The sequence below is a fragment of the Gopherus flavomarginatus genome, chromosome 22 (genome assembly GCF_025201925.1).
Source record: "Gopherus flavomarginatus isolate rGopFla2 chromosome 22, rGopFla2.mat.asm, whole genome shotgun sequence".
NCBI lineage: Eukaryota > Metazoa > Chordata > Testudines > Testudinidae > Gopherus > Gopherus flavomarginatus.
The window spans coordinates 13,019,118-13,037,197 of NC_066638.1; the positions used below are offsets into that span (position 1 = coordinate 13,019,118).

The 18,080-nt window shown below is 52.0% G+C and overlaps 1 protein-coding gene across 3 annotated transcripts in view; it reads left to right on the forward strand.

Moving 5' to 3' along the window:
- The window catches only part of PTPRU (protein tyrosine phosphatase receptor type U), a 704,694-nt gene that overhangs the window by 45,226 nt on the left and 641,388 nt on the right, over positions 1–18,080 (forward strand). For all 3 annotated transcript variants that reach the window (XM_050932286.1, XM_050932285.1, XM_050932288.1), the window contains exon 2: positions 12,662–12,790. In XM_050932286.1, coding sequence (XP_050788243.1) covers positions 12,760–12,790 — 31 coding nt within the window. In that variant the 5' untranslated portion in view covers positions 12,662–12,759. The remainder of the gene's footprint in view (positions 1–12,661; positions 12,791–18,080) is intronic.

Consider the following 18,080-nt stretch of genomic DNA (forward strand, 5'->3'; position numbering starts at 1 on the left):
TTCTGCCTTATGCAAAAGAGAGATAAATAGGTGAAACAGAACAAAGAGGAGAGAGGAGCCATCATGAGGAATCCCCTATCTACCACCTGAGCTGGAACAAGGGCTGTACCAGGGGAAAGGATTGGGCCCAGACTAGGAAGGCGTCCAGTCTAGGGTGACCAGATCACCCAGGTCAAATATTGGGACGTGCGGGGGCACGGGCGCGGGGGCACGGGCAAAGGGGGAAAAAAATGGCGGCGAAGCAAAAAAAAAAAAAAAAAAAAAAGAATCCCCGATTCCTTCTCCCTCCGCAAGCGCTGGAGGGAGGCCCAGGAGACTCAGGGGAGCGCGGGGCTGGGGTGAGTGTGGGTCCGGCCTGGCCCTGAGCAGGCAGGACTCGGGCGCGGTACCTGGAGGGAGAGTCGGGGATGGCCCACAGGGCCAGGCAGCGGCTGTTCTCCCCACTTGGGCAGCAGGACTCGGGAGCAGCCGCTGCTGCAGCTCCCACTGCTGCGGGGGGAGGAAGCGGCCGCTGGCCAAGCTCGGCTGCTGCAGCTTTGGCGCCCGGGCACGAACCCCCCCGGGCCTGCTGCGGGGACCCAGCGCGCACGCTGCGCCCAGCCCCTGGCCAGTCGCGTCTGGGCTGGCTGCCCAGCTGGTGCAATCCCGCGGGTGGTCCCGTAGTGGGGACAGCAGGCCCCAGCCCCCTATCCCGCTCGGGTTCCACAAGGGAACGAACGGGACTGGGCTGCCAATGCCTCCGCCGGGGGATTGCACCAGCTGGGCAGCCAGCCCAGACGCGACTGGCCAGGGGCAGGGCGCAGCGTGCGCGCTGCTGGGTCCTCGCAGCAGGCCCGGGCTCGGGGGGTTCGTGCCCAGGCGCCAGAGCCACAGCCACCGAGCGCCACGTGCTTGGCCACTTCCTCCCCCCGCGGCAGTGGGAGCTGCTGCAGCAGCTGGTTCCAAGTCCTGCTGCCCAAGTGGGGAGAACAGCCGCCGCCTGGCCCCGCGGGCCGCCCCCTACTCTCCCTCCAGGCACCGCGCCCGAGTCCTGCCTGCTTGGGGCCAGGCCGGACTCACGCTTACCCCGGCCCTGCGCTCCCCTGCGTCTCCTGGGCATGGTGTGCTTGGCAAGAGGCGGAGGTTTGGGGAGGGAGCCAATGGGGGAAGGAGGGGGCAGAGTCGGGGCGGGGGAGGGCACGAACCCTTCTGGGCTGGAGAGCCTTTGCTTGTTTGTCCCACTTCCCGACCTAACATCGGTCGGGACGTGGGACAAACAAGCAAATATCGGGACAATCCCGATAAAATCGGGACGTCTGGTCACTCTAGTCCAGTCTGTGAAAGAAACATATTGAAACATCTCGGAGGTTGAGATCTTGACTGTATTCAGTTTCTGACTGTATTAGACATAGACTTGCGTGTTTTATTTTATTTTACTTGGTAATTCACTTTGTTCTGTCTGTTACTACTTGGAACCACTTAAATCCTACTTTCTGTATTTAATAAAATCACTTTTTACTTATTAATTAACCCAGAGTCTGTATTAATACCTGGGGGAGGGGGGGAGAACAGCTGTGCATATCTCTCTATCAGTGTTAGAGAGCGAACAATTCATGAGTTTAAACGGATTTATTTGGGTTTTGACCCCATTGGGAGTTGGGCATCTGAGTGTTAAAGACAAGCACACTTCTGTTAGCTGCTTTCAGTTAAGTCTGCAGCTTTGGGGCAAGTAATTCAGACCCTGGATCTGTGCAGGAGCAGACGGGAATGTCTGGCTCGGTAAGACGGGGTGCTGGAGTCCCTAGCTGGCAGGGAAGGCAGGGGCAGAAAGTCTTGGCACATCAGGTGACAGCTCCCAGGAGGTTTCTGTGATCCAGCCCGTCACAGGTGCATAATGATACATCACCTCCAGGAGTGGGGCTGGAACCTGGCACCTTTAGTAACAAAAGCACAAGCCTTGTTTGCATGAGTGAAAGGAGAGCTCCTGGAGCTGTGAGTAGCAGGCTGTAATCATGACTGGAACGAGCCATTAGGGGAGTTGTGATCACATGCACTAGGCCATTGCATTACAAAGAGAAGATACGGGCTTAGGAAGTTGTCAGCAGGATTTAAAGGTGGCTGGATCATGCCAGTTCTCCATTGTGGTCTAGTAGCTTAGGTACTGGGCTGAGAATCAGGAAAGCTGGATTCTAATCCTGGCTCTTACCCTCCCCTGCTGTATAACCTTGCGTGGATTTCAGTGCCTCTGTTTCCCTCTTTGTCCGCTGCTGTCTGTTCACACTGTGAACCCTTTGGGGTAGAGACTATCCCTTACTATGCGTATGTACAGCACCTAGCACAATGAGGCCCTGATTTAACTTGTAGTGGCTTGTACTTGCTACTGTAATACAAACAATTAGCTGGTTTTTTTTAACCACTTTCCATTCCAGCAGCTGCATAGCAGTTAATGGCCAAGCACAGAAGTGCAGTATCTCTCCTGCTGTCTACCAGGGAAGCTGTTTTCGAGGCCACGTGCGTGTATGTACAAATTTGTTGGCAATATGGAGTGTCCCATCCTACCCAACTTCATTTCAGCTGTAGATCGGGGGAGCGGAAGAGAGAACAGGCCCACACATAAAGAGCAGTAACAATCAACCTGTCTAAGGAGGGGAGATTGATTGATTGGCTCGGACAGCTGTGTGTTAGCCGGCGAAATATCCATTCCCCATAATTGCATTTTAAACTTCCGCTGGTGACTAGCAAAAATTGTTTCATTATGGCAACATATTAGATGGAATGACAGGCTTTCACTGGCAATTTCTTGATCAGAGATAAGCAGTTTCTAGGCAAGGATGTGAAGATATTTTGATCTGGCTAATAGCAGTTTCTGTATCTTTAGAAGCAACTGGAAGAGGTGATGGTCCTCTTGGGGAGCCCAAACAAATCACTAAGCATTTTGGAGAGAGGAAAGAATGCTGCCTCACAGGAGGCAGACAAAGCGTACAATCCCTATTTTTGCAGTGGGGAAACTGAGGCACGCAGTCTTATGTGAAATCTCACAAGAAGTCTTTGGTAGAACAGGGAACTGTGCGTTGATTTTCTGCAGCACAGTCCAGTGCATTAGCCACTAGACTGTTCTTTCTCCCTGCAAAGCGAGGAAGGAAAAGCCCTGTAAATTCACCTAATCTGCTGGGTTTGGGGGTGGCTTTTGGGATGGGGACATGGTCTGAGACCCAGCAGACTCATTTCACAAAGGTCACCAAACAGCTGTAAGATGGTAACAAGGTTTGGCTGCCACTGCCCCAAACTAGTGGGAAACTGGCACCCTGGAGGTGAGAGGCATGTATCCAACTCGCCAACCAGCGCCGCTTGGGCTCTGCAGGGAGTTGTAGTAAAACGACCCCCTGTTTGGGAAAACCGAGCACTGAGCCTGGGCTCTGATCCCACAGGCAGGGCGGGCGGCTGTTCTTTTCCAACGGCCGCTCCTCCATTCTGGTCCTCTGCTTGTGGGGTGCTTCTGTGCTGCTTGCAGTTAATTCACATTATCTTCAGTGCCTAGGTTTCCCTTTGCTAAGACGGGATGAAGGAGCCAAATGCCGCTGGGTATGCAGGAGGGCACAGCCAGGACCCCGCTGGTTGTGGGGATCCTCTTCATACTTAGTAGTTCTTTCTTTCATCTGCTTTCGGGGGGGTTCCCTTCTTTTTTCCCTCTTTCTTTTTCTTTCTCTCTTTTTTGTTTTTCAGGGTTGCCAGCTTTCACTCTTTTTATTGCGAGTCTTGATGGTTTTCCCAAACCCCAGCTCTTGGACTCATGTGATTTACAGCAGCTTTAATTTAAAAAAAAAAAAAGTAGGTTTAGCCTGCGTGAATCCAGAGCAAAACTTTGAAAACATGGCCCAGAGAGGCTCAGGAACCAGAAGGCATGGGGGCTTGTGGCTTAAAAATCATATTATTTTTTAATTTTTAATCACATGATTTTCAGGACCTTGCTCCCGAGCTTTGGCTGCTTGATGTAGACATTGCTGCGTGCTGTCCCCACGTTAACACTGCTCAGAGTAGCATGGAACAGGCAGCAGCTAGATTTAATCAGAGAACTCAGAGGAGGTTTGCGGCTTCCCCCAGCTGCAGAAGCTCCCTAGTCTGGTTTAGCAGTCAGAGCAGCCCAAAGGGGAAGCGGTTACCCCTAGAGAGTGGGAAGGTGGCACTGACCCATGGAAAGTGGTGTAGCCAGCATGGAATTTGCCCTCCCCATCACTGCTGGGCGACTCGAACTCCCATCCTGTACGGTACTGGCCAAGGGTCTGAGCATTGGCTTAGGTCTGGGGGCGGGAAAGGGCCTTGGGGCGTGGAAATGTGGAGGAAAAGGGGAAGAGTGTGTGTGTGTGTGTGTTGATGCTGGTTAATAGCAATCCTCATATTAACAACCTTTTGCTGGGAACCAATCCTGTCCCACTGGCTTCAACACCACTTATTGACAACTTTATCATGCACTTTCCCTAGTTGAAGCCTTACAAATCTCCCTGCAGCTGCCCTGCCCACAGCCTCCCCGCCTAGCCACGGGGTTCCAGGACTCCAGGGAGAGGTACTGTGCACGTCCCAGTGCTGCTTTCCCTGGCTGCAGCCCTGCAAGCCTCTCTTCCGCCTAGTGGCAACCTTCAGATAACAGCAACTTTGCTATAATGAGCAGAATCTACTGGCTATGTACTTTTCCTTTAAAACTGTACCAGCAATTCAGGCGAAGGGAGGCCTGGGGAAGGTCCTAGGTAGACGCTCCCCACTGAAGCAGGACCATTAGCTTTGGGGATAATCCTGATATCCCAGAGCTCCTTGTTCAAAGTTAGAAGAAAGCGACGTTCCCCAATGTCTCATAATGGGGGACAGTGAGGCAGCCTCTAACATAGTGGTGCTGGAGGGATGGTGAACAAGGGCGGGCAATGGGAATCTGGTTTTTGAGGTGGTGTCTGCTGCTGTCTCTGTATGGTGGAAGTGCCCTCGGGCGGGCAGTGGCAAAGGCGTGCCGTGGTGCAGCACTCCGGGGGATACGCACAAAACTCATTAGGAGCTTCTCTCCAAAGCGCTGCCTTCCCAGAACTGCTCACACACAAATCCATCCCCTGGTATGAGAACTGTGTTAACTTTCTACCTTTGGTGCATTAACTACACATGGGGTTAAACCAGAATGGGGGCAGTGGGAGAAAGTGGCAGAACTTGCCCTATCTGTGCATTTTACATTTTCACGCCCCTCCTGCCTGTTCTCTAGAACAAGCGTAAATCCCAGATTGTTACAATGTTCAGACTGCAGTGGGCCTGATTCTGATCTCAGCTACCCTGCAGAACCTGGCTTCCCAGGCACTGCCCTGTGCTAATTTACCGGCTGGGCTGCAGATGTGCTCCCCTTTGTAAGGGCACTAAATAGAGTAACACGTATTGGGACAGGCAAGTGTGTGTCATCTCACCTCAGAGACTGAAAACTCTTCTCCTCCTCCTCATTATGCCCCAGCTGCTATTTCCTGAGCAGCTTTGGCTGTAAAGTATTTCTTCACACAACGCACAGTCAGCCTGTGGAACTCATTGCCAAAGGACACGGTGAAGGCCAGAAGTATGACTGGGTTCAAAAAAGAATTAGATCAGTTCCTGAATGATAGCTCCATCAATGGCAATTAGCCAAGATGGTCAGGGATGCAACCCTATGCTGTGGACCTCCCTAAATCTCAGACTGCTGGAAGCTGGGACTGGATGACAGGGGATGGATCACTTGATAAATTGCCTTATTCTGTTCATTCCCTCTGAAACATCTGGCACGGTGGGAAAGCAGGATACCTGGCTAGATGGACCATTGGTCTGGCCCAGTATGGCCGTTCTTATGTGACATCACCAGCTCCCACATTGTAACTTGGGTGCAAAGTCTTACAGATAATTTCTTCTCAGTTGCTCTCAAGCTGGTGCAGTAAAAGCTGGAAGATCTGAAAACTCTGTAGCCTCTAGTACCTGACTAGATGCAGGATACACAACAGTTAAGCTTGAAAAATGTTGCTGTGGTGAGCGTAGAGGGGAAGGTTGACTCTGATAAATAGTCAAATAAATGGTTCTACCTGTCCACGGTCACCAGCATAAACTGTGAAGTAACTGTTAGATTTCACTGTTCTGTATTTCTTCCAGCTGATACTTAGACTGGAAGCTCCTTGGGGGCGGGGATGTTCGTTTGTTCTGTTCGTACAGGTATTAATACTTTTGTAATCTGATGGATTTTAAACAAATCTCATAACTTTTGGGCTCCTGATTCATGATTTTATTTTTACCACGTGGGGTTGGTAATAATCTGTTGAGATGCAGGATTTTTGTAGGGAAGATGGAGGCACTGAGCTCTCCAAACTCCGCCCACCCCAGACTTCCTTTTAAGGATTCTAGCTAGCGTTGATTAGCGGCAAGTTTCTGTTGCAAGTAGCACTAGAATCAGAATTGCCGCTAGGGGGCATTCCAAACCCGGTGCACCTCTTGTGGCCGCTTTCCGTTCCGGGAATTGGTGAGTTCCATCCTCCTGACTGCACCTGGGTCCGGCACCTTGGCTCTAGTTCTTGTAAGAACTTGTTTTTAAATAAATGGTTTAATAAAAACCTGTGGGCGTATCAAAGCTACCTGCTGCTGCTCACGGGGAGAAGGGCAGCTGGCCGGCCGTGGAGTTCAGCTGTGGGAGGGCTGTGTTTGTACTTCACTGGTTCTTCAAACGGCCTCTTTGTGCATCTCATGCTGATGTTCCTAACAGGCCAATCACACAAGGCTTGAGCCTCGATGAGGAATTGCTGACAGGACAGGACAATGGGTCGCATGGCCAGTCTGGTGGTTCCAGGCCATCCCATTGTCCTGTCTCTGACAGTGGCCAGCAGAAGACGTGTCAGAGGGAGGTGTAAGAAGGATGCCACAGTAACAGCTGTGGGGTAGTCTGCCCTCCACATGGGTCGAATTGTGGTCGCTAGCAGAGATGGGTTTAAATCCTGAAGCACCAGGTATAATGGTCCTTCCTGAACTGAGATTAGTCCTGGTAACTCTGCATCTTCCTGGCCCTTCTCTGAACCCCTAGTGGGTGTAAAATATTGCTAAAAACTTCAAAGAAAAGCTTCCCCCTCCAGCCACAGTATTTCCACTTCTAATCCCCTCTGGAATGCGTGTGTTGGGAGGAAGGGATTTCAGTATTTTGGACCCTCACCAAGCTTCAGTCTATGCTCAGCTCCAGGAACGAGGGACGGCTGCATTGGTATTTTATATGCTTCTCTCATGGCTCCTCCTCCTTCTCCCCCTTTCCTTTCTAACTGCATTAAGCAGGTGCGTCTCATTGGAGGCTGAGCTCGCTTTTGAGAGTGCAGGGAGGAACTCTGGGGGGCGAGCAATGCATACCCTGTAACGCCTGTCAGCCCTCCCCTCCCCGTGGCCCCAGCCTATCCTTCGTGGCTGTGCTTGCGTTCGTTCTCGTAAGCGATGCAGGATCTGGATGTGATGGGAAACTGCCAGGAAAACTCAGTTTCCTGTTGGCCACTCAGCAGGTGTCATTACTGCCTTTGTATTAGTCCTGCTGTGCAGGCTCTGTGCAGCTGGAGGTGCTGGCTTTTGGGTGGGACGTGAAGCGGAGACCCCTGTGAGTGCTGAGACTCCATGGTCCTGTAGGGGAAATCAGAGCCTGAGTTAGGTATCCTGATGCCATGCAGGTCCATTCTGTCCCACTAAATCCCTCCTGGCAATTTCTCTTGACTGTAATCCCAACTTCACTTCCTGTCCCAAACTGGTGGGGACACTGTTGCTGTGGGTTGATTAAGCAGCTGCCATGCTGTACCCCTGAGGGGGCTGCATTATACTGAGGGGAAAGCCATTCCTTGTATGTATCATGTGCTGTTCAGAAAGTGCTTTGTTGGGGGGTCCTTTGGGATGACACATACCAAGGGATTTTAAGGAGACTAATCAATGTTGCGCTCATGCATTTAAAAAGAGTGATTCTTTTATTGTTTATATATTGGCTGGCATGAAGGGAGAGCCTGGGGTAGCTTCAAAGAACTGCCAGCTGCATTAATATGCAGATGCATGTGCTGCCTCACCCCTTTAGTCAGACCTTAAATCAGGTGGGAGTTGTGGACAACAACCTGCCCAGGTGGCAGGCAGTGCACTGGGACCCACTTTCTGTTCATTTCTTGTATTAAATGAGCGGGCGCAGGAAGGCCCTGTCCGTTTGTCAGCACTGAATATTGCTTTGCCTTTGGGTGGGTTTAGATCCGGCAGCACTGGGTGGGACAGAACCTTTCTGCGGCATTTGGGAGACCGGTGTGCAACACAACTGCATCCGCTCTGAGCCCGTGCAGCCCTCCTCACTGACTGCAGGGGAATTTGTGTCTAACAGGAGTGTGATCCTGCAGCTCAGGGGTCCATGCTGCGCAGAGGGCAGGGAGCACAGTAGGTCCGACTCTCCTCTGCCCGCCCAGCACCATGTCTGGTTATTTGTCCCTGGGCAAAGTGCCACCAGGTCAGAGCGAGGGCTTTCCATGGGGCTGAGTGACACCACCAGTTGTCAGGCTGGGGAGAATGGGATCCCGAGAGGGTGTGGCTAGATAAGGAAGAGAGATGGGGCTAGCACTGCCTTCCCTCGTCCTGTGAAGGAAGATTTTGTTTATCTTTAAGTCAGCTGAGACCAGGTTTAACTCACCCGCAGTGAGCCGCTCTTATACCACAAAGGCTTTTGTACTGGCTTATCTATATTGGTTTAGAAATGGATACAAATGAAGTATACCATTATCATTAGCAGGAGTGTTGTAAGCAAGACACGAGAAGTAATTCTTCCGCTCTGCTCCGTGCTGATTAGGCCTCAACTGGAGTATTGTGTCCCATTCTGGGCACCACATTTCAGGAAGGATGTGGACAAATTGGAGAAAGTCCAGACGAGCAACAACGATTAAAGGTCTAGAAAACAAGACCTGTGAGGGAAGATTGAAAAAATTGGGTTTGTTTAGTCTGGAGAAGAGAAGACTGAGGGGACAGGAGAGCGGTTTTCAACTGCATAAAAGGTGATTACAAGGAGGAGGGAGAAGAATTGCTCTTAACATCTGAGGCTAGGACAAGAAGCAATGGGCTTAAATTGCAGCAAGGGAGGTTTAGGTTGGACATTAGGAAAAACTTCCTGTCAGGGTGATTAAGCACTGGAATAAATGGCCTAGGGAGGTTGTGGAATCTCCATAATTGGAGACTTTGAAGAGCAGGTTAGAAAACACCTCTCAGGGATGGTCTAGATCGGGGTCAGCAACCTTTCAGAAGTGCTGTGCCGAGTCTTCATTTATTCACTCTAATTTAAGGTTTCGCATGTCAGGCATACATATTAATGTTTTTGGAAGGCGTCATTCTATATGTCTATAACTAAACTATTATTGTATGTATAGCAAATAAGGCTTTTAAAATGTTTAAGAAGCTTCATTTAAAATGACATTAAAATGCAGAGCCCCCCGGACCTGTGGCTAGGACCTGGGCAGTGTGAGTGCCACTGAAAATCAGCTTGCATGCCGCCTTTGGCACGCGTGCCATAGGTTGCCTACCCCGGCTTAGATAATACATAGCTCTATCATGAGGGCAGGGGACTGGACTAGAAGACCTCTCGAGGTCCCTTCCAGTTCTGTGATTTTATGCCAGTAGCACTGAGGTTAGGGCCACAGAGTGGAAAGCAGCCCCTGCCCCCAGGAGTTACCAATCTAGTTAGAGATAGGCTGGGAGAGGAAACTGAGGCACAGAGAGAGGATGGGACTTGCCCAAGGAGGATAGTGGCAGAGCTGGGAGTAGCCTCAGATCTCCCAAGTCCTAGTCCGGACCAAGCCGCCTCTGTGGTGGAGCGTCTTGTTAGCTGGTGGGATGGGAACTTTGGCCGAGCCTCCTGGTGGCCTTTGGCAAAGGCTGGCTCGGTGGATCGATGTGGGTTATTCTCTGTGGTGGTTAGAGGAATAGCTCAGGGCCCTGGGCATACCCAGCCACTGCTGAGTATCCAGCTGTGCACCACGGGGGACAGAGAGGTGGATTGCACCTGGCTGCAGAGGTGCATGTGTGTGGGTGGTCGGAGCTACCTTTGCATAGGGGAGACTGGGCCTCAGGGAGTTGGGGTGCTGGTGCATGAGAGGGTGCATCTGTGTGCGTTGGGGGCTAGCGCGTGAGTGAGTATTGAGGGGCCAGTGTACATGCAGGCGAGGTGTGGGGCTCCTGGGTGCCTGTGGGAGGGGGGTGCCCTTGTGTGTGAATGCCAGAGACAGGCTGCGTGGGCGCTGGTATGTGGTGGGGTGAGTGTGCTAATGCCAGGGTATGGGAAAAGCAGTGTGTGTGCACACAGCAGCCAGTGCCAGCACCCATCAATAGGCTGTTGGCTGGAAGGGGCTGCTCCCTGTCTGCATGTGGGGGGGGGGGGCAGGCCAGGCCCATGGTTGTGAACTCCTTGCTTAGGGAGTAGAGCAGGGGGAAATCCATTGTAGGGGCATGAGTGATGCCAAGCCCTGGGCTCTGGCCTGCATTTCTCTCAGGCCGTAGAGCCGTCCCGGTACTTGCCTGGGTAGCAATCCCCATGCTCGGCCCTAGTGAAGCTGCTAGTCGCCTGAGCCCAAAGTCCTCAGCCCTGGGGAGAATTGGCTGATGTAATTTGTGGAAAAGTAGGAAAAAGCGAATGAAATAATAAAGGGCTGGTCGGTGCCTGAGCACCGGCCTCTTTATAGGGTATTTGCCTTTGTTCTTTCTGCTTGGTCAGGGGTTTCTTAACGGGCCTGCTCTGCTCAGCCCAGGGGGCCGGTATTAATTATTACCGAAGCCCTGGCCTGCGTGTAATCTGTGGCTTTAATGGAACAATAGGTCAGTATTTAACAAGCTGAGCTGTACCAGTTACACTCTGTACAGAATCAAATCCCCAGCTCCTTTTTTGGTTTGGCCGGTGCACAGATGACTGAACACAAAAGCACCCTGGGTCTTGGCCGCGGGGGAAGTATGCATAGGATGAAACATCAGAGCGCCGTCCTTCTGCAGGCCGGAGGGGGGCAGGAGGCTGCATAGGCTGGGCACCGCGCTTGGCTGTATCAGACGGAACCAGAAAGCTGATTTACCTTGCATGTGCATGTGTTTCTGGGCATGTTTCTAACCAGGCTTGCTGGCATTTACTTCAATTAACTGTGCTCAGTCAAGTGCTTTTCCCCGCTCTGCAGTCTAGGAAGCTGGTGGGGTGCAGTGTTCAGCAGCAGGACGCCTGGGTTCTAGCCTGACTTTTCTGCTTTGTTTTGCTCTCTGTAAATCCCTTTCTAGACGTTTGGGACCCCCGCCCCCAATATTTTGCCTTCTCTGCCGACATTGCAAACCCTATTTCTTCCTCCTGCCCCGTTCATGCTGTGCACGGAGCTGTACGTTGTTCCATCGAGATGAGATGATGACCATTGTCGTCTTTCACTTTAAAATGCTGGAAGCCAGCGGCTCTGAGTGACAGCTGGCCTTGCAGTGATAGGGATGTAGGCGTGTGGCTGAGATGTTAGCACTTGGGACTGGCTCAGATCACCCTACCTTGAACTTTGGAGTGGGGTGAGAATCCAGATCCACGTTTTGTGTCTGGCTCCTATGTCTATAATACCCAACCAAACAGCTCCCAGATAATTTCAGCATCCTGGAACTCCGCTGCGAGTGTGGACCCAAAACCTGGCTCTGGATCCAAACGCTATCGGCGCCGTCTCTACGCTCCTCCCCATGCGTGAACTGCAGCGATCATACAGCTGCGCGATGCTGAACGTGGGTCCAAGAGGCATCCTCATTCCCAAAGCTGGCCTGGATTCACCAGCCACCGCATCCTGCCTGCCTTCCCTTCCAGCCTCACCTGCGGGATAACGAGGCTCTTTGTTGTTTCCTAAGGCTTGTTGATTGGTTAGGTTTCATAACTAATCAGCAAAGGGATCATAACCCTACCTGCCCCCGGAGACTCTGTCATTCCCATGTCTGTGTTTCATCCTTGCTGTATCTGGTACTAATTGTTTCATTCTGTGTCTGTTGCTTTCTGGTCACCCAGCAGCCGTTTTATGCTGCATTTAAAACAGACTCCTCCTAGTCATCGTTCTGTTCCCCTCTGAACTGCACATCTGTCTGGGATGGAACGGCTTGGAATGGTTTGGAATGGATGGAATGATTTTCCATCTGCTAATCTTCTCAGTGCCCTGTCACCCCCAGGTCCCTTTCAGATGCCGGACTGGGCCAGGGGGACAATGGGCATTATTCTGGGCTTGCTTGTGAGGAGCTTAAAGGGGAGGCCACTGTCTGCTGGTGTGTGTGTGTGTGTGTTGTGCTGGGATCTGTGTGTGTGTGTAGGTCTGTGTCTGCTGGTGTGTGAGTGTGTGCTGGGATCTGTGTGTAGTGTTAGCTGCAAGATATGCCTTGTGAAGTCCGGAGTTGTGTAGATTCGCACGTCAGCCTGCTGTTATGTCTAGGGTTAGAAGTTAAGTCCTGTCATGGCGAGAAGTGTGAGTTCTAGTAGTGTAGCCCTGCCCTGGAGGCCTGCCTGCCCCAGGCCATCTGTGATGGGAGCTGGCAGGTAGTTTCAGCCAGGCATGAAGGTTTTTTCCTTTCTCTCTCTCTCACCTGGGCCCACTGACACTTTCGCTGCTGTCCCCTCCTGGCCGAGCGTGCTGCATTTCCCCTGGCACTGACTGTCTCTCTCTCCCCACTGCAGCCGGCTGCACCTTCGAGGAAGACGTGGATTTAAACCAGTGTGAGTATAGCCAACGGGAGGACGATGACTTCGAGTGGGAGCTGATCCGCAGCTATGTCATGCCTCACCTGACCTCTGACCTTCCTCACGGTGAGTCGTCTCCTCCTCTCCCCCAGATCTCCCATCAACACCTCCCAGTCTGAGCCCCTCTGAGCTTTCCACAGGTCAGACCTATGGGATCCCCCCTCCCCTAACGCAGAGCCCACCGCCTCCTCCCCACAGCCTCCCACTGGCTCTTGCAGTTGCTAGGAGCAGATCCGCAGTACAGAGTCTGCCGCGGCAGCAGCTTGTCTATTCTCAGAGTTGCTGCAGCTTGTTACAGAGGAGACACCCACGCTGTGCTCTCTCTGGGAGACAGTACCTTGGTTCGTTCTTATGTGCAGTTTTCTTGATGCCATTTTAACATGAAATTACGTGTGTGTGTGTGTAAGCCTAATGCTTGGCTAAAACCCTACAGGAGAGAAAGAGACAGGTGCTAAGTGGCATAAGCTTAGTTGTGCTTTGATTGTTGAAGATCTTGCAGGCAGTATTTTTTCCCCCGCGTTGTCTTAGATAAAAGACCCTGTCCAGTAACTCGTGCTGTGAGAACAAGGCACATGTAACTGCGTAGTGGGTAGGGAAAATGAGCGAAGTGCAGCGTCCTGGAGTAACCAAGTTGCAATACTGCTCTTGCCATCTTTGGATCAGGTCGGGGTTGTGCCCAGCAGTTTGCAGGCGAGTGCTGCTGGGTGATGTTTGCGCTGTGTTCCCTTCTTAAGTCTCCCGTGAGCTACGTGTGATTCCCCTGAATGAATTGACTGGCTAATTCCTGCCTGTAAGTTCTTGGCCTGTAGCTCATGCGATAGCTGCAAAGGTTCAGTCCCTGCACCCAGGGTTTTATTGTTGCATGGAAGGCATTGCACAAGGCGAGTGTGACGGAGACCCAGGCTGATGGGCTCAGCGATGACAGGGACTGTTCTCTTGGCTTTCCGGGGTTCTGCAGCACCTGCTGGTTTTGCCTGCAGTTAGCAGCGCCTGACAGGCTGTGAATTTGTCCCCGAGTGTCAGATGTGTGCCGAGTTCTTAGTCTCACAGTTGTGTGTGAAGCCCTGCACTGCGAGGATGAGCCCCAGTCATCCCAGGAGCCTCAGCCTGCTAGAGGAGGCGTGCTGGCCTGGCCCTGGAGTCCGCATGCGATGGAGTGGGATGGCCATCAGCTGAGCCGGCTGTGGTGTGGCCCACGGGGCATCGGAGATGGGGGCGCTGGCTCACGCCGACTTGGCTGTGGGAAGTCCTGGATTTGTGAGTGATTTCGCCCTCTTGTGGCTGGGCTCACAGATGGGAGTGACTCTCTAGGGGTCAAGGCCTGAGGGCTTGGAGCCGGAGGTCTGGGGTTCTCGACGAGGATCCCCACACGCAGTCACTGTCACCCTGCAAAGTGGAGGCTTATCTGTGGTTTCCAGTTCCCAGGCTGGGGTGATGGTGGCAGGATGCCCCCTGTTAGCTACGGCCTGACACCTCCCCCACCCGGAGAAGACCCCTCCTGGCTGCCAGCTGCGGGTAGGAGCAGCTTGTGTCCCATTCTGCGTCTCCGCAGTGTCTCCCTGCTCAGCCCAAACCGCCTTTTCCTCAGCTACGCTGTGATTTCAAGCCCCAGTGCTTGCTGGACGCTGGGCTCCCCATCTGCTAGGGGGCCAGAGCCTCTGCAGCGAGGACCCCATCTCGCCAAACCTGACCCATTGCTAGTTTCCGAAAGGAACGTTTTCTTTTTCAAAGAGTTATTTGCGCTGCCTTTGTTCCAGTGAGGGGATCGTGGTTGTTTTTAAAGGAGCAGCATGCACTGCGAAGGGACGGGGGTGTGTGCTCACGGTGTTGCTGGCTCTTGTCATTTTATCGCGATTCTCGCAGTATTTGGTTTTCAGGCCCCAGCTTCTGGAGCCAAGTGAATGTGGGAGGAGCCCAGCTTTCAGTGACGAGAAAACGCACGTTGCTCGCCCTCGTGGCTGTGGAGAAAGCTTTGAAAACAGGAAGCGGGTGCGACGTAATGGCTGCGAAACCAGGAAGGACTATACAGAGAAACCAAAGTGTGTTGTTTGTAAAATGCATGATTTCCAAGCCAGTGCCATGATTTTCCGGGGGCCTGTCTCATAGTTGTTGAACTCCTGGTGTGTGTTTGGTGGGTTTCTGCCAATGGGTGCATCTCAATAGCAAGGATGGCCTTGTGATGAATGCGACGGGCTGGGACTCAGGGGATTTTAGTTCAGTTCCCAGCCTAGACTCCCTGTGTGATCTCAAGCAAGTTATTCTCCTGCCTCCCCCCCCCCCCACCCGCATCGCCTCCCTGTCTCAGTTCCCCATCTATAACAAAGGGGTTAGTTATACTGACCCACCCGGGGGGGGAGTGGTGTGTGGCTGAATTCACAAATGTTTTTGAGCTGCCTAGATACTATGGTGATGGGCGACCGACACAGTGCTCCTCACTTCAGTATCTGAACAGCCTGAAGTTATAGTACCTGATGCTCTGGCTTCCTTCTGCTCAGGCCAGAGCATGGAGAGCATGTCTGGCACCAGCGTCTGGGAGAAGACAGAGAGAAGCTGGTTTATAGCTCAGTAGTAAAAATGAGTTTTATTAGAGTATTAACTGCTTTATAGAAAGCTCTTTACTGCTCCATCAATCTGACATGGGCTGTTTATCTTGCCAGCTTGGTCATACTGGTGCTTTATTCTGTTTTCCTTTAATTTCCCCCCCTTCCCTAAACTCTCTCGTCCTTCTGTTCCCTTCCTGCTCTCCCAGATTGCTCTCCGGAGCAGACACAGGGTAGGCAGCCACTGCAGACTCCATGCTGACCTGGAGAGGGACACCTGGAGGAGATCGGTCTTTGAGGCCTGCTCCCGCCACTTGTGTGTGGGGAACGGTGGGAGTATGCATGGGTCAGTGGGGATGCTGTACCTTTAAATAAATAACCATTAAAACAAAGCCACCTGGAAATGAGAGCGAGGATGGAATGGGAGAGAGACATGGTGGGTAAGAGAGGCTGAGAGACAAAAGGGAGAAAGGAAAGGAGGAAAGAATGGGAAGTGAAGCGGGACAGTAAAAGACCAGGATGAAGTAGGAGAAGGGAAGCAAACTCCTCCAGCAGAGCCATGAGCATGGTGGAGAGTCGGAGTCCGGTGTCCTTGGATCCTGGTAGCTGTTCGGATAATGTTCTCCATTATCGGTGGGAGATGAGGCCATTGACACGGGGTGGAGAATTTGAGGGCAGGACGCAGGGGCCAGGGCAGCCACCTGCAGGATGATAAATCACATCATGTCAAGCGTGTAATGGCTGGTGTGGGTGGGCTCAGCGTGCATCTGCAGTGTCTGTCTGTCTCCTTACCTCCACTGAGCTTAGATACCAACGGGATGAGCTGGTGCCTTTTGGGTCTGGAACACGTTCACCTCAGCTCCCTTTCTCTTCTCTCCCACTGTCCCTCTCTGGGCTCTTCCTTATTTATAAGCTGTATCACAGTGGCACTGAGACGTCTTGCTCAGGTCACCCAGAACTGTCATGGCTCTGCCTCAGCAGGAGTGAGCTTTGCTGCTGCTAAACTCTGTAGCAGCCCCCTGCCATTCCAGCCTGTCTGCCTGGCCAGCACACTTTGCAGGACTCTGCCCGTCCAAACCTGACCTTGCAGTTAGCAATCAGTGAACCCCAGCTCCCCAGAGACGTTTCTCTGCTGCAGTCAGTCCCTCTCACTGCGTGCTCACAGAAGTTATTAAGTTTGCCGCCTGCAAAGAGACACGGAGCCCCCATCAGCCTGCCTGGTTAGCTGCCGACCCACACTTCGCTAGAACAGCGCTGAGATGGTTTTGTAGTAAAACAAGAATAAATATATTAACAACAGAGGTTTACATGATTTCAAGTCAGAATGAAAGACAGACAAGGTTACAACCAAACCAAACACGCTTTCTAGCATCTAAAACTTAACTTGAGCAAGTTACAATCATTGTCTAAGCAGGTTTCTCACCTGCAGTCAGTTCTCAGTTCCCCTGGGGCTGAGGGATCCACCTTTCTCAGGTGTCAAGAGCTCTGGCCTCTTGTGTCCCTCAGGTGATGGATGCTCAAATCACTTTGTTTCTGCTTCTGTTACCCAAAGGCCATTTCGCTGTTTGTAGAGCCAGAAAGGCTTCCTGGGGGTATAGCCTCTAGCCCCCTGCGTAATCCTTACGTGGTCACCACTTGCTAATCTGATGGCTTTGTTTACCTTACATGTAAATGTACTTCCATTGTGTCTGGCCTCCCCTTGCTCAATTTACATTGGAGACACAGTCAAGCAGGTGAAACAGTCCTCTGTCTAGGGTGGGCTGGGCTAATGCACTGCTTGCCAAACACATGTTAAGACCACATTTCCAGCACACATCTGTAACTGTTTATACACTACCCGTACATGCCCCACGCAACAATATTAATGATCAGTGTGTTACCAGTGTGCGCAGGGCACCTTTTAGATACAGATTATGACCACGGTGTGTTGGGGCAATGAGTGTGTGAGGCCTGAAATGAATTATGGATTGGTGTGCTCTCTGCCAGCTGTTATTGGGGGCCACCTTGGTCACAGGCACATAGAGACCTCACCTGAGAGTAGTACACACACCTAGGGAGTGACAGCCTGGCCGTCTCACTGGAGAAAGGAGGATAGGGAAAGAGAGGACTAGAGAGAGAGAGGTATTTTTTCACTGCAGAGTTAACTCAGGGGGTCTTGTCCCTAGCCCCCTTTCTGTCCACACACAAAACCCTCTCCCCCAGGTGCATTGGTGCTTTCAGTCCAGGCTAGCTGGGGGTGGGTTGGATCCCTGGTTCTGCTTTCACTGAGGTGAGTAATCTGCCCGCTTTGCAGGGAGGACAGAGGCTAAACCACTTGAGTGCCACTAATACTCCAATGACTTCCCACAAACTAGGACAGACAACGAGGTTTCCCCCAATTCACTGGGGAAAGAATGCTAGAGTGGCTTGACTTACTGCAGCCCTATCAACCATGGGATGTGCCCCCAGAAGTTCTAGTCACACAGACGGCGATGTGTGTGTGATCTCAGTGAGGACATTTCGGGTGAAAGCGATCATGCAATGAGAGATTTCATGATGCGAAGGAAAGGTAGGAGTGAGAGGAGCTGAGTAAGGACAATGGAGTTAAAAAAAGCAGAGCTTGACAAATGCAGAGAACTGGTAGGTAAGGCCCCATGGAAAGAAAATCTAAGAGAAAAAGGCTGTTTAGGAGAATGGGCAGCTTCTCAAGGAGACAATATTAAAGGCACATCTGCAAAGTATTCTGACGTGAAGGAAAGATAGGATGAATAAGAAGAGGCCAATATGGCGCCATCAGGAGCTCTTTAACGACTTGAAAATCAAAAGGGAATCTTACA